Consider the following 15,054-nt stretch of genomic DNA (forward strand, 5'->3'; position numbering starts at 1 on the left):
ATTTCAAATCACAATTCATTAAAAAAATCAAATAAAAGATGGAATTTCTTTCTAGATAAAAATATACTTATTCAGCCACGAGCGTCACCCTAAACAATAAATACGTGATTCATGTGTATCTACTTGAGTATGTATTGTTCATCCTTTTGCCTTTTTAGCACACTGAAATCACACAAACATAATCTCTGTGGACTTGGATCATGAAGTTCAGTATGACCCAGACCACTCAGAGTGTCCACTGTAATTCATGCCCCACATGGTTCTCACTCCCAGCAAACAAGGAAAACTCCTGCTCTGCACCATTGCTAATCAAAATAAGCTTATTCTAGCTGTGGAAACTCTCTGGGAGCATCTTTTCAAGGCATTAGTAAGAGTGTAGTTTTTCTGACCTGAAAGAAATATGAGCCAGCTCAATAACGTATTTTCTACATTTCAGATGCTATTCAAAAGGAAGAGAATTATTTCACACCAAGGGTGTGTTCACCTAAGAAATACATTAATTATCTTCAGGTAATTAATTGCCTGAACATGGTCAATCGAAATAATTTAACAATGAAATCTAGAGGTCTGGTTACTTTCCTGGTGGAGATTTGCACTTTAAATAAAAGCTGACATTTCAAATAATATGGGTGTGAGTGTGTGCGTGGGGGGGGAATGGGGTGATTTAAATGCTTATAATTTTATTACTGCAATTATAACTGGGAGGAGCTTAAACTGATCCTTGACATTGATTTATGTGTTTAAGTTGGTTCTGAAAAATGGCTTCAACCTTTGGTTCTGTCGCTCGCCCTCTGAAGAAGCTGTGCTAATTAGTGCATGGTGGGGGTGGACCGCCTTTGCTACCTGCCTGAGCATGCGAACGTGTCATCATTTATTGGCCTGTGCGCACACACTTTCTTGGTCAACTTCTCTGTTGGATGACACTGAAAAGCTTTTGCTGATTCTCAAGGCAGCCTTTCAACTTATCTTCTGTCAAAGTCAGTCGCTGCTCCAGAATTGAAACGGTCTGCAAAAACAAAGAAAGAAAAGAAAAAAAAAAAAAAAAAAAGGCATGAAAGCCTCAGTGCTGGTAACCTCATGCCTAGAGCGACAGTACAGATCCAAGGGAGATCATTTAGGACTTGAATATCAATCACCTGCCCCCAAATTGGCTAAAAAAGGGGCTCCCAACTCATTGTGCCACTGATTCCACCTGCAGAGCAAAGCACTATCAAGTATTGAAGATGTTAAAAGACCTGCCTCCAACCCAAACAAAACCCCAAACAAAACAATCATTGCTTATGAAGAACAGGAGATGGAAGATCAGGCCTCTGGGGAATGTTCTTCCATCTGGGCTCCCATCTTCCAGGAGCTCAGGAAGTCTTCACAGGCAGGGATGAGGTCATCCACAGCATTCTAAACAGTGCGCATGAAGCTACAGATTCCTGGCTCAGGTGCTACAGCCATGTCACCCACCACTGGCCCCTCTGTCACAGTCCATCCTGTAGGGAACCATCCCGACCACACTACAGACAGATGGGACTGAGGCGACTATAAAAACGCCGTGATGGCCTGCAGTTCCTCGTCCAGGTAAGGAGATGGGCGGCTTGGTGGGAGGACCGAAGTGTCTAAGCTATGCGGCTGCTGGGCACAAAGGACTTGGTGGAGTCTAGCTTTCTTAAGTCCTTCAGCATAATTACATGTTCTCATAATAATACAGTCATAGGGAGATGTTAAATTTGGGAAAAACAATTGTGATACTGTCCAGTCTTTTATAGCTTTTCTTAAAAACAAAAAACAAAAACCCCTTTCTATTATAAACTAAAACACAGACCAAGAAGCCACACAAAACTTATGTGTTACTTAGTAAGTTCCGATAAGAGACCAGTGGTCACTTTCAGTCACTATCCAGAACTCTCCATGTGGCTTTCACCATTTCATCCTTACCTTTCCATCCTGTCTTTCTTTATGCTGACCTTTATAAACACTTTCGTACATTTCCGTATGGCTTTAATTCCCCAAAGTGAACTCCCAGGAACCACAACTTCACATTCCCATTTTCAAGTCTTGGCGTGTTCCTTTTAACCTACAAGTTCACACCTCTGCCTTTCTCTTCTGGACAGTCAACCCTTAGCAGGCCCAGGCCATTTGTCTGTGCCATTTATAATAATCTATACTTCGGGACTACACAGTAGGATCCAGTTCAGTCTACTAGCTTCTGCAGATCCTAGGAAGAGGAAGCAGGGTCCTAAACCTTAGCCTGACCGGAGCCGCTGGTGATCTATTTTCTCATGAGAGGGCACATTGGTAATACCGGGTGTTTCTCCTTCAGTGATGGTTCAGCGACTAGTCACCGGGGAAATGGAAATAACTTATCATTAACCTTGTTTTTCTTAATTGGTACACTTTATAAATAAGAGTTCCTAGGAGGAGGGAGGGAGATGGAGAGGAGGGAGTGTGCAAGCATTCCCTCATTGACTGACTACTTAGTTATCCAGTCATAGAGTTCATACAGGGAAGGCAAACAAGATAAAGGAAGACAGGGAAGAGACTGTCCATCCTTCTCTGAAGGTAACAACAATCACTTCAAAGCTTTTGCTTTCATATTCCATAGAACAGTTCATCGTTAAATAAAAATCATCATGATCGTGCATTTTCTTAAATGTCTATTATATACATACATAATACACACATAATTAGTTACACATGTTGAAGTTGTGTGTGTTATCAGTATCTTTAATACTAATTCCTTTATCTGCTTCTGAGTCCGCTTGATCTTCCCCCCTCCCCAACCCGTTTCTGTAACAGTTCTAAATCCTCCATCTTAGGTGACGGCTCAGAACATGTTTACTTTGCTTGCAACTTGCCCAGACTCACTGTTCCTCTTCTGCAAGCCTGCTCCGCCTGCTTTCAGCTCTTTAATGTATGAAGGAAATGAACCCTTTAAAGTCAACAATAACACAACCATCGTGGAATGCAGGAGGACATAAAGTGACCCATTATCTGGGCATCAGGTAAAAAGGAGGAAGGAGCCGGGGAAGGTGTGCGGGAGCAGGGAAGAGACTCATCTGGAGAGTCCTAAGGAGGGCCTGACTGACAGGTGACAGTTAGGGAAGAAAGTCCTGTCCACTGAAACTGAAGGTGGGACCTGAGAGGTCAGTGGTTTTTTTTTTTTTTTTTTTTTTTTGGTTTTTTGAGACAGGGTTTCTCTGTGTAGCTTTGTGCCTTTCCTGGAACTCACTTGGTAGCCCAGGCTGGCCTCGAACTCACAGAGATCCGCCTGGCTCTGCCTCCCGAGTGCTGGGATTAAAGGCGTGCGCCACCACCTCCCGGCCAGGTCAGTGGTTTTTAAAGGAGAGACATGTTCGGTAAACACAAGGAAGGTCACCTGTAGCACAAAATTTCAAAGTGAAAATGGGTGAGTTGAATGTGATTTTTAGTGAACAAATGTGACTCCAAAGTCTCCCAAGGCTCTTTCTCACACTATGTCAGAACTCCAAACCTACAGACATGGCCGCTTAACTTCAAAGGCCCTGAGATGGAATGTGCGGGACAAAGTAAGTCCTTAATTACTGCTTCTAAGCACTGGGAGAGCCACGGAGTCTTCCTCCGCTCCTGATGTTTTACCTGAGACCGACAAGGGAAAAGGTCCCTTGCGGAAGTGAGACCCGGACATTGCATGATTCTAGCATCCCAGTGGTAGATGTACAGGCAGTGTCAAGAACGGAGGGGATTTCTATGCAGGAGGTGTTGGAGATTGAAATACGTGTTCTGGGCAAGAGACTGACGTTGCTCTATCTCATACATTTACCCCTTGCTCTGTATAAGCTGAGGTAATGTGTGCACTGACCAATACTGTACACAGCAAAGATTAAGTGTACACAAAGGAGGTCAACAGATGTCTCCAAGGGACACAATCAGCAGATGGGGACAGAAACTATGGCTGTTTCCTCTTCAACACAAGGCTTCCCTCGTATTGGGTCTGGAAGAGTTTTAGAACAGTATTTAAGATCCATCATACTTCTCCTTTGCCGTGGTAAATGGCCTTAAGACACTGGCTAAGATTCTAAGATGGGAAGACAAGCCATCTCCTCAGGAAGAAACTCTGGAGAGAGACATTACCTACTTGGCAGGCAGAGGATTTTCAGGGAAAAACCATAAACTTTGGTAATATTTTGTACTACAAAGGAGTATTTACTTACAATAAATTTTTCTTATGCTATTAAATATTTCTTTATAAGTGACTAATATAAATATAACTACATCATAAATTCAAAGGATAAAACATTGCTGCTTAAAACCAAATAGCATTTAGAGCACAGAGTACCACTGCCATTTGCACAAATGATACAGGATGCCAGAGAGCACAGGGTGCTGTGTACACACACACACACACACACACACACACACACACGAGAGAGAGAGAGAGAGAGAGAGAGAGAGAGAGAGAGAGAGAGAGAGAGAGAGAGAGAGAGGGCGAGCTAGCTCTTCTGAGATACTCCGAACAAATTTGCTTGGAATGGCTTAGCCCTAAGTGTCTATTTGGGTTTGCCTTGCCAGGAAAAACTCCCTGGCCTCACAGCCTGCTATACCCAGTCCTGCTCTCGACATCTCACCCTGAGGCAGAAGGTCAACCCACCTGTGTTAAAACGTTGAGCTGTTCCATGATATGCTCCAGAGCATCAGTCACAGCCAGTGGCACACTTCTTTGGCTTTCCGAGGGGAGGTCACTTAAATCTTCTGTTTTCTTTTTCACAGTTGTTGATGAGCATTCTGGTATTAAGGAAGGGTTCAAGAAATACCCACAAATGTCTCCACCCTTCTCTGGTACAGCTCGGCCAGTGGAATCCGTTGTCTTTAATGCCATGGAAAAGACAGGAACAATTAGAGTTTCCAAACTTCATACACACACACACAGACACAGACACACAGACACACACACACACAAATATATATCTAACAGTTCCAGATTACAGTGAATCATTTATCTTCTTTTTTTTTTTTTTTTTTTAAGTTTTTTGAAACAGAGTCTCTCTATGTAGCTTTGCGCCTCTCCTGGAACTCACTCGGTAGCCCAGGCTGGCCTTGAACTCACAAAGATCCACCTGGCTCTGCCTCCCGAGTGCTGGGATTAAAGGTGTGCGCCACCACCGCCCGGCTCATTTATCTTCTTTTTTATATAACAAAATTCCTAAGTTACAATTATAATGAAGAAACAAAATTAATAGTAGAGAAAAAATTCACCATGTTTCTTCATCTTCTGTGACATACTTCCTATATGCCTGTCTGATCACGAGTTTTGCCATTTAAAAACATTGCTGAATGAAGTTTCGTTTTCAATTAAAAACAAAACATCTGTTTCCACTAAGGTGACTCTTAGTGCCCCCAAAGGAAAATAACAAGTGCAAGTGAAGATGTAGAAAATTTAAATCACCATGAAACGCCGAAGCTGCTCTGGGAAGTCTGGTAAATCCTCAGAAAATTAACCACTGAATTGCCATATTGTCCAGCCCCACTCCTTAGCGCACATCCAGAGGAACTGGAGCAGATGCAAAAGAGTACAGAACACCAATATCCACAGTGGCCTCCCTCACAAGAGTTTAAAAAGAACCTGACCCACCAGCGGAAAAGTGTGCAGACAGAATGTGGTATAAACCTCTAGTGAAATTGTATTTGTTTGGGTTGGAGCTCCACCTCAGCCCCTGGCACCCTGGCATCCATATACCCAAAGAATTTGGAATGTTCTGATGGAAGATCCACCTCAACTCCCCTCCCTCATCTCTTTCCCCAAACCCGCCAAACACGCTCTTCCCCCAGAGGCTCAAGACCACTCCCACAGGGTATTTAAGCTGCACCCCAGAAAACAGACATGTGGTTCTTCCAGTCTCTCATCCCTGTCTCCTCTCTGGGGGGGCTAGAGAATCACCTGGGAACGTTTTACCCATTAAACCGGGGCTTTTTCTAATTAGGTCTGATTCGGTCTGATTTGGATTGCTGTGTTGGTGGAGAGGCCTATTGGGGGCACAAAAAACCTTTCAGTATTCAGCTACAAAATGGAATTCCAATAATACTATCATGGGGAAAACCTGGAAATATTACCCTAACTGAAGAAACTAGACATTCAGTGGCCCACTTACATGTAGAATTTTAAATAGGTAGAGTTGGGGTAAAAGTTACTAGTGTCTGGGAGGAAGGGTAATGATATTTATTCCTCAATGGGTAAAAAAGTTTCTATTTGGAATGCCAAAAAGTTGTGAAATAAACAGTGGTAACAGAACGTTGTGAGTTTTGTGAATAAATCTCCTGCTAGTAAATTGTATACTTAAAGTGATTAAAAAGGTAACTTCTTTGTTTCATATATTTTACTACAATAAAAAAATCCAATTAAATAGGAGCAAACTGCTAGAATATAAACTTAAGAAAATAATTCCATTTAGAATAGCATCAAAAATTAAAGTATTTAGGAATAAATTTAACAAACTATGTGTTAGACTTGTACATTGGGAACTATAAGCCACCACTAAATGGAATTAAAACTCCAACCAAATGGAAAGATACTTCATATGCTATGCTCAGGGATCTGAAAATGCACATTGTTAAGATGGCAACATTTGCCAGGTGTGGTGGCAAATGTCTGTAATCCCAGCCCCTGGATGGCTGAGGCAGGAGGATCATGAGTTCCACTACACTGGACTATCTATATACTGAGACTCTATTGTAAAAAAGATGGCAGTAGTACCCCCCCCCCAACGCTGACGAAGGTGCTCAGAGCAATCCTCATCAAACTTCCAGCCGCTTTCTTTTACATAAAGTTTAAGGTGACGTTAAAATTCACACAGAAGTGCAAAGAACCCACACAGCTAAAATAACATGAGTTAAAAAACTAGACAACATACTCCAAACTACAAAAGTTCCCAGCAAATTACAGTGCCCAATGTGGTGTGGAACTCAGGAGGTAGCCAATGGTTAGGTCCATGACCGGTATGTATCTGGCCCTATGTTTGATCCCTAGTACCTTCAAAAGACGTACAGATCAACACTACAGATTTGACAGGTCGGAAACAAGCCCATATGTTAACACAGGGCCAACGGATGTCAGACAACTGCCAAGAAAATTTATTTTGGAAAACATAATCTTTTTAACAAAAGATTGGGAAAACGAGATACACTTAAAAGAATAAATTTGTACCTTGGCTTCATGCCATATATAATATCAGCTCAACAAAGGTTAAAGAATTAAATAGAAGAGCTAAAACTATAAAATTTTTAGAAGGAAATAGGACTAAATTTTCTTGATCTGGACCCACGAGTGTCCAACCTGTTCCACGGCTATATGACGATTGTATTTGGTCACATTCATGGCTATCCTGGGATGTATATGGTGTGGGTTAAGTATTCCTGAACCAGACAGAATTTCCTTATGTACAACACCAAAATCAAGGTGACAAAGTAATACATACACTGGACTTCACCATTTGTATGATTAAGATACCATCAAGACAGCAAAGACAAACGGAAGAAAGTATCTTTGGAGCAAATACTTGATAAACAACGACTTGTACACAGACACAAAGACTTGCAATTCAAGGATTAAAGATATATAACCCAATTAAAAATGGACAAAGCTTTGAACAGCACTCATCTAATGATACATAAACAGCCAATGAGCTCACAAGCTTATGTTGAACATCACCAGCAATACCAAATCAAACTACAAGGACATCTGCTTCACATACACCAAGAAGGCTGAAATAAATAACGGACAGTACCAAGTGTTAGGGGGGATGCTGAGAACCTGGAGCCCGCAGACACTGTTGATAGGACTGTAGAATGTAGACACTGAGAGACATTAAATTGAAGCACAGAATTACCATAAACCTTAGACATAGGCCGGGCGGTGGTGGCGCACGCCTTTAATCCCAGCACTTGGGAGGCAGAGCCAGGAGGATCTCTGTGAGTTCGAGGCCAGCCTGGGCTACCAAGTGAGTTCCAGGAAAGGTGCAAAGCTACACAGAGAAACCCTGTCTCGAAAAACCAAAAAAAAAGAAAAAAAAAAAACAAAAAACCTTAGACATAAACCCAAGACAGTGAAAACATATCCATACAAGCTTGTGTGAAAATGTGCAAGGCAGCATTGATCATAACGTCCAATGCTGTGATAATAAACAAATACAGCATATCTTTACTATGATTATTTGTTCATAAAAATGGGCTGCTGATTAATTTCATAACTCACATGAACCTTCAAAGCATTGAGTTACATTAAAGAAGCTGGACACCAAAGGCTAGCTTTTATATAATGCTCTTTATATAAAAGAGTCAAAAATGAGAGAATATGAATATATACTAATGTACATAGTAGTAATAAAAATATTCTTAAAGTCCCTTAGCAGTGACAAAGTATTTTACAATTAGTCATAGTAGCCAAGCGGTGGTGGCGCACGCCTTTAATCCCAGCACTCGGGAGGCAGAGCCAGGTGGATCTCTGTGAGTTCAAGGCCAGCCTGGGCTACAGAGTGAGGTCCAGGAAAGGCGCAAAGCTACACAGAGAAATCCTGTCTTGAAAAACAAAACAAAACAAAACAAAACAAAACCAACCAAACAAACAAAAATTAGTCATAGTAGAGGCTTAAGAGCTGGCTCAGCATTAGTTAAGAGCACTGACTGCTCCAGGACCCAGAGTTCCATTCCTAGCACCCACATGGCGGCTCACAACCATGTAACTCCTGTCCCTATGGAAACTGTGTGCATGTGGTGCACCTTCTTACAAAATGCCCACAGGCATCACAATAAATAATAAAAAAATGAGTCATAGTAGCACAACTTTGTGAATTTATTAAATACCAGTGAAGTGCACATGTCAAAAGAGTCAATTTTATAGTATATAAATTCCCTCATTCAAGTTATTATGAAAATAGAACTCAAATAAAATACAGCCTCAGAGCTGTGTTGTTTTTTTCCCCCACTCTTAAATTCCTGGTTATTGCTAGGGGTCAGGGATTCCTGGCAGAGGTTTCTCCAGGTGTTTCTGATGACAAGGCAATGTGTGGAACTCACTGGAAGCTTTCCACACACTAGCTGATTCCACTCTCTCAATGACCCCACAGGCAGACTCTTCTGGCTTCCATGGCCTCCTCTGCTGCCGTAGCAAGGCTGAGTCCTTTTTGACCTCCAAAGTGTACTCTCGGTTTTCAAAAAAGGAAACAGACATTGAGCAGCTAAACAGCCTGGCCAAGGACTACATGTAGCAAAGAACCAAGGTTAAGTCTAGGCTGAAGCTCTCCACATGCAGAACTTTGGGACAAGGCCCTGCTTTCCATGATACCCTCTACCATTCTGTAGGAAGGTGAAACTTCCAAATTTTCCTCTCATAGCAACACTACAATTCGCTGTTTGTCAAAATTAATGAAAATAAATAAAAAACCCACTATTACTATCAGCTAAGGAGAGGTCGAGGGCTCTGTGTACACTAAGGTCCCAACTTGATTACCACAGCAGTTCAATCAATGAACTTGGGCTATACTATCAGGCTGGCTATTAAGAGGAAAACAGAGGGGTAAATGACTTCGGAACATAGCAAGTCAAAGCAATAAAGGAACTCCAATAGAGTCTTAATAGTAATTTTCTTGTTTGGAGAAAGAAAACAAACAGATTACCATCACAGAACATATGGGCGTGATAAGAAAAGCAAGTATGCAGGCCGGAAGAAAAAAAACAAACAAACAACCAATCACACACCAAACATCAGCCAACTGATGTCTGTCTTTTCCATCAAAGGAACTAGAACCTACATATTAGCTGTTTAGTTCCTATCAAACAATCTGCCTTTGCTTCCTGTCTGAAGAGGAGAAAAATGAGATGCACACATCATAAATTAAAAATAATGTTATCATAAAATGGAAAAGAAACCATGTTTAGGATGCTGTGCTGACAAAATTTCACCGCCTGCGTCTCCAGTCCCTTCTTTTCCCCGAATGTTACTGTGAATGTTTGGTGTGGATGCTTACAGGGCTCTACATCCTACCAAGCATCTCCAGTGACAAACACGCCCGTGACAGTTACTTGCTCTCCAGGACTCTCTGTTGTGCTGGGAGCACTCCTGATATGGCTGGAGCCACGTGAGCTGAAAACATAGGAGACAGAGGACCTTAGCACTAAAAAAAGAAGAGCACCAGTGGGAGGTTTCACAAGGACGACGGCACACCACGTCGCCTCTACTGCTGACCCTCAACAGTGGGGACCAGGGATGCATTTGTTGATCCAGCAAACAAGACCTTCCTGCAGTGTGCATCCTGGGCTGCAGCAAGGAGCATGTCGTAGACGATACTTCCTTGGTGATGTCTACAGTTGGACCACTTTACCTAAGAAGACACCAGAGCAGCCTCCATTCCAAGTTCTCCATCCCTGTAAAAAACTGGGGAAACAAGGCAGCCTAGACCAGGCCCAGAGCAAACCAGAGGAGCTCAGAGATCCCTGCCTGTGGGTGAAAAGGTCCCATTTTCACTTAACAAAAACTAGAGTAAAAGAACAAAGCTGCTTGATAGAAACAACTCAGAAGGTCACGGTCTATAGACAAGTGTCCAGCCAATTCTCTAAATGTCATGGTTCACTTTTACGGATAAGGTATTATCATTTACATTAGAGGATAAACATTTTTTAAAAAATTTCATTTTTAAACATTTTATTTATGTGTATTTGTGGTTACTTGTGTGGATTTATGTGTGCTGTGTGTGTGGAAGCCTACGGAGGCCGGAAGAGGACTTCAGATCCCTCAGAACTGGAATAACAGATGGTTGTGAATCTGGGTCCTCTGCATTAGCAGTAAGCATTCCTAACTGTTGAGTCATCTCTCCAGCCCATATATATATATATATATATATATATATATATATATATATATATATATATAAATTTTAATTGTCCTGAAGTGGGCATCAGGAGTCTTCCTCATCCTCATCAGTCTTTACCTTACACTCTGAGGTGGGGACTCTCATCTGAACCCAGAGTTGTCTGTTAGAGCAGTTCTGATCAGCCAGCTTGTTCTGGGATCACCTGTCTCTGTGTTCTAAGTGCCGGAATTACAGAGGTGGGCCATCACACCCACCTGGCATTCAAGTGGGTTCTGGGGATCCAAACTCTGGTCTCCTTGATTACACAGCAAATGTTTTAACCCTGGGGCCACCTCCCCTGCCTTGATGGGAGCTGGGAAGCGCTTACCATGAAGGTAAGGGTATACCAATCCATTAAACAGGCAAGGTAGGCATCAGCAGACCTCCTGGGGCTTTGAGGAAGTAACATTAGTTAAGTGAGTGAGACCAGCCAACAAACTATCTAGTCAAGCAAATTTAGATAGACACTTTGGGGTTGGAAGAGGAGGCAGGGAGACAATGAACCCAGCTGGAGTCTTTGTGGGTAAGCACACAGAGAAACAAAGGATCAAGAGCATGGATGTAAAGGGACCAAGCAATCTAAGCTGCCCAAAGGCAGAGATGCGGACACAGGGGTCCAGTAATGAAAAGGCAGGAAGCCTAGTGGCTAGATTCTCTTTGGGGGTGGTGTGGGGGTGGTTATGAATCATAAGTGGGAGGAACAGAAGTTGTGGCCGGGTGGGAGGCACTTGTGCAGCGCTTACCGTGAGCACAAAGGATTCGGCCTGTCATTGAGTTCCTCTGAGAACCCCCGACAAAGGCAGGATGGCCGTCCTTTGAAGGGACTGAGTATTGCTCTATATTTGGTGCTTTTCTTCAGATCAAAGCCATGTTGACAGGCGCGGATGGGAAATGAGAAAACGAGCAGGAGCCTCTCCGGAAGAATCTGTCACAGGGCTACCACAAAGGATTCATACTCAAGCTCTAAAATTCTCAAAACCCTGAACTGTTTACTTTGAACAAGAAATCGCATGATTTATATGTTTTATATCTATACAGTATATTGCATAATCTTGTAAAAACAACCCCCAAGTCTGATCAACTTCAGTGTATTTCTAGGATAAAAATTTAGAAAATATTATGTGAATTTTTCCCCTCAAAAACTGTTTACTAAGTTCAGAAAGTTTTATCCCCCCCCCCCCCCGCCCCCTCTCTAACAAATCATGTAACCAAAAGACAAAACAACCACACTCAACCATGATGGATAATTCTGAATGTCAACAGCACAGAATCACCTCGAGGTGAGCCTCTGGGCAAGACTGTAAAGGATAATCTAGATTACGCTAATTGAGGTGAGAGGACCCATCCACTGTGGGTGGCAGCATTCCATGGGCTGCAGTCCTGGACTGGATAAAAGAGAAAGTGAGTTGATCACAAGTATTCCGAGTTTACTACTTGGGCGCTCCCTCTTCTGAATCAACACTGAACTCCAGGAGCTGCAGATATTGGCTTCCTCAATATCCCATGCAATATGACCAGGCATCCCACGCCTTCCACCATGACTGCCCTAGCACGATAGACTACACTCTCAAATTCAAAGCCAAAATAAACTCCTCTTTCCTTAAGTTGCTTTTGGCAGGCATTTTGTTGCAACAACAAAACAAGTTAACTAATAAAATATACCAACAGAACCAACTAACCAGCCAGGCGGTGGTGGCACACACCTGTAATCCCAGCGCTCGGGAGGCAGAGGCAGGTGGATCTCTGTGAGTTCGAGGCCAGCCTGGTCTACAGAGCAAGTCCAGGACAGGCTCCAAAGCTACAGAGAAACTCTGTCTTGAAAAACAAACAAACAAACAAACAAAAAAACCCAACTAACCAACCAACTGACCAACCAATTGACTGACCAACCAGCCACCCAGCCAGCCAGCCAGCCAGCCAAATAAACACATCCACAAAAACAGAAAAACACAAAAGCTTTAGGTATAAAGTTTTATGGAGGATTTGAAAAACAACGCCCTTTATGGAATTGTCAGCTAGGATATCTGAATGATTTTGGTTCTTTGGAAACAGCTGGGGACACAAATCCAGTATCACCCTTGTTTCTAATCACTGTTTTCATTACTATGGAAACTAATCTACTTTGAAGGCATGAATGGGTGGACTACTAGTACACATGAGATTTACATAAAATGTCCCTGTACTTTCACTTATCACTATATGATTAAGAAAACACAGACTCTGTTAGCAGTTCCTTAAGGGAAGATCTGTTTTCTAACGCCCCACCCTGACTTGGAAACTTGTGCCACAGCAGATAATCCTTAATGAGTGATTTAAGCACTGACTACAACATCTGGGGGTTGGGAGAGAGGCAGTGAGTGAAACAGAATCAGTGTTCTCTCTTCTGAACTAACACTGGACTCTAAGGGCTGCAGATGGATGCTTTCTCAATATTCCAGGCAAACTTGACACCAATAAAGCTTCTGCCAGTTCAACAGGGAAAATAGATGACTGCTACTTTTTGTTATTGTTAAACTTCAGCTGGGCGGTGGTGGCGCACACCTTTAATCCCAGCACTCAGGAGGCAGAGCCAGGCAGATCTCTGTGAGTTCGAGGTCAGCCTGGTCTACAAAGCGAGATCCAGGACAGGCACCAAAACTACACAGAGAATCCCTGTCTTGAAAAACCAAAAAAGTCAAAAACAAAAACAAAAACCAAACCCAAACCAAAACAACAACAACAAAAACCAACAACAACAACAAAAAACTTCAAAGGGCACTCAGAGTAAGAAAGTCATACTTAATCTCTTTTTTACATAGAATTTCACAAGAATCATTCATATACATATAGTATGCTAATGTGTAGGACAAAAATCTGTAATTATCTTTCACTGTATATATATATATATATATGTATATATATATATATATATATGCACAGTGGTGGAGTGCATATGCAGTGATGGGTATGCTTTCTTGCCTACACACACACACACACACACACACACACACACACACACACACACACAGTGGTGGAGTACTTGCTTGCCTAGAATGACTCAAGTTTAGGTTTGTTTGATCCCTACCACTGCAAAAAAATCAGATAAAAAAGCAATGCTTGCTGTTCTTCCAGAAGATCTGAGTTCAGGTCCCCCCACCCAAGTCAAGGCCCCAAGCCACCTGTAACGCCAGCTCCAGGGGACATGATGCCCTCTTTTGTCGTTTGCTGGCACCTGCACACACATATACATACTCAATTATTTTTACAAAGCTAGTTTATCTTAAACTAAGTTATATATTAGAAAAAAAAACCGGTGGTGGGGGGCCAGGGATGGGGCGGGGCTTGGAAGGCCACAGCTGGTTTAATTTCACTCCTATCACGTCTCAGAAAAACTGATCTGTTCACCCTTGAGAATTTAAGCAGACAGCAATCAAGTGAAATGGATTCAAGAGAACGAGCAGTAGCACAAACATCCCTCTAGGCAACACAGCTCTTTGCTGTTTTGTAAAAGGTAACAGCTGATTTCTTTTCCAAGTTCCAACAATGCTTTAAAAAACCTGATGAAAATCACAAGGTCTAACAAACAACACTCAGGAAACAATGCGCCCCTTCTCTGCTCAGTATCCTTCTCCCCTGAATGCCTACATCTTCCTGTCTATCCATCTAACTTAGTCCCTTATTTTCGTCACTCATGAAGACATTCCTATAAGAACTTCCCATGGTATCCTATAATATAGGGATTTCTATTACTTTTGATACTTTCTATTAGTTAGCACTGTTAGACTGTCCACAGCAATGAATACAACTCTATCACCGTCTGTCTTAGTTACGGTTTTATTGCTGTGACAAAATGACCAAGGCAACTTACAGAAGGAAGGTTTCTTTGGGACTTACAGTTCCAGAGGGCCAAGGGTTCATCACTATCATGGCAGGAAGCACTACAGCAGGCAGCTGAGAACTCACATCGAAATCTACAAATGGGATCCACAAGCCAAAGACAGAGGGCACACTGCGAGTGGGGCGAATCTTTGGAAATCTCAAAGCCTGCCCCCACTGACATACCTCCTCCAGCAAAGCCACACCCCCTGATCCTTCCCAAACAGTTCTACCAACTGGGGACCAAGTTTTCAAACACATGAGCCTATGGGGGCCATTCCCATTCATATTACCACCTGCCCAACAGTATTCCAGTGACTAAGGCAAGCGC

General features: G+C 42.4%; 1 protein-coding gene across 1 annotated transcript in view; it reads right to left on the reverse strand.

Moving 5' to 3' along the window:
• Positions 1–854: 854 nt before the first annotated feature.
• The window catches only part of Poc1b (POC1 centriolar protein B), a 106,329-nt gene continuing 92,129 nt past the window's right edge, over positions 855–15,054 (reverse strand). The window contains exons 11-12 of the mRNA XM_059245649.1: positions 4,619–4,834; positions 855–1,006 (exon numbers count right to left, since the gene is read on the reverse strand). Of these exons, the coding sequence (XP_059101632.1) occupies positions 902–1,006; positions 4,619–4,834 (321 nt within the window). The 3' untranslated portion in view covers positions 855–901. The remainder of the gene's footprint in view (positions 1,007–4,618; positions 4,835–15,054) is intronic.

The sequence above is a fragment of the Peromyscus eremicus genome, chromosome 18 (genome assembly GCF_949786415.1).
Source record: "Peromyscus eremicus chromosome 18, PerEre_H2_v1, whole genome shotgun sequence".
In the NCBI taxonomy this organism is placed as follows: domain Eukaryota; kingdom Metazoa; phylum Chordata; class Mammalia; order Rodentia; family Cricetidae; genus Peromyscus; species Peromyscus eremicus.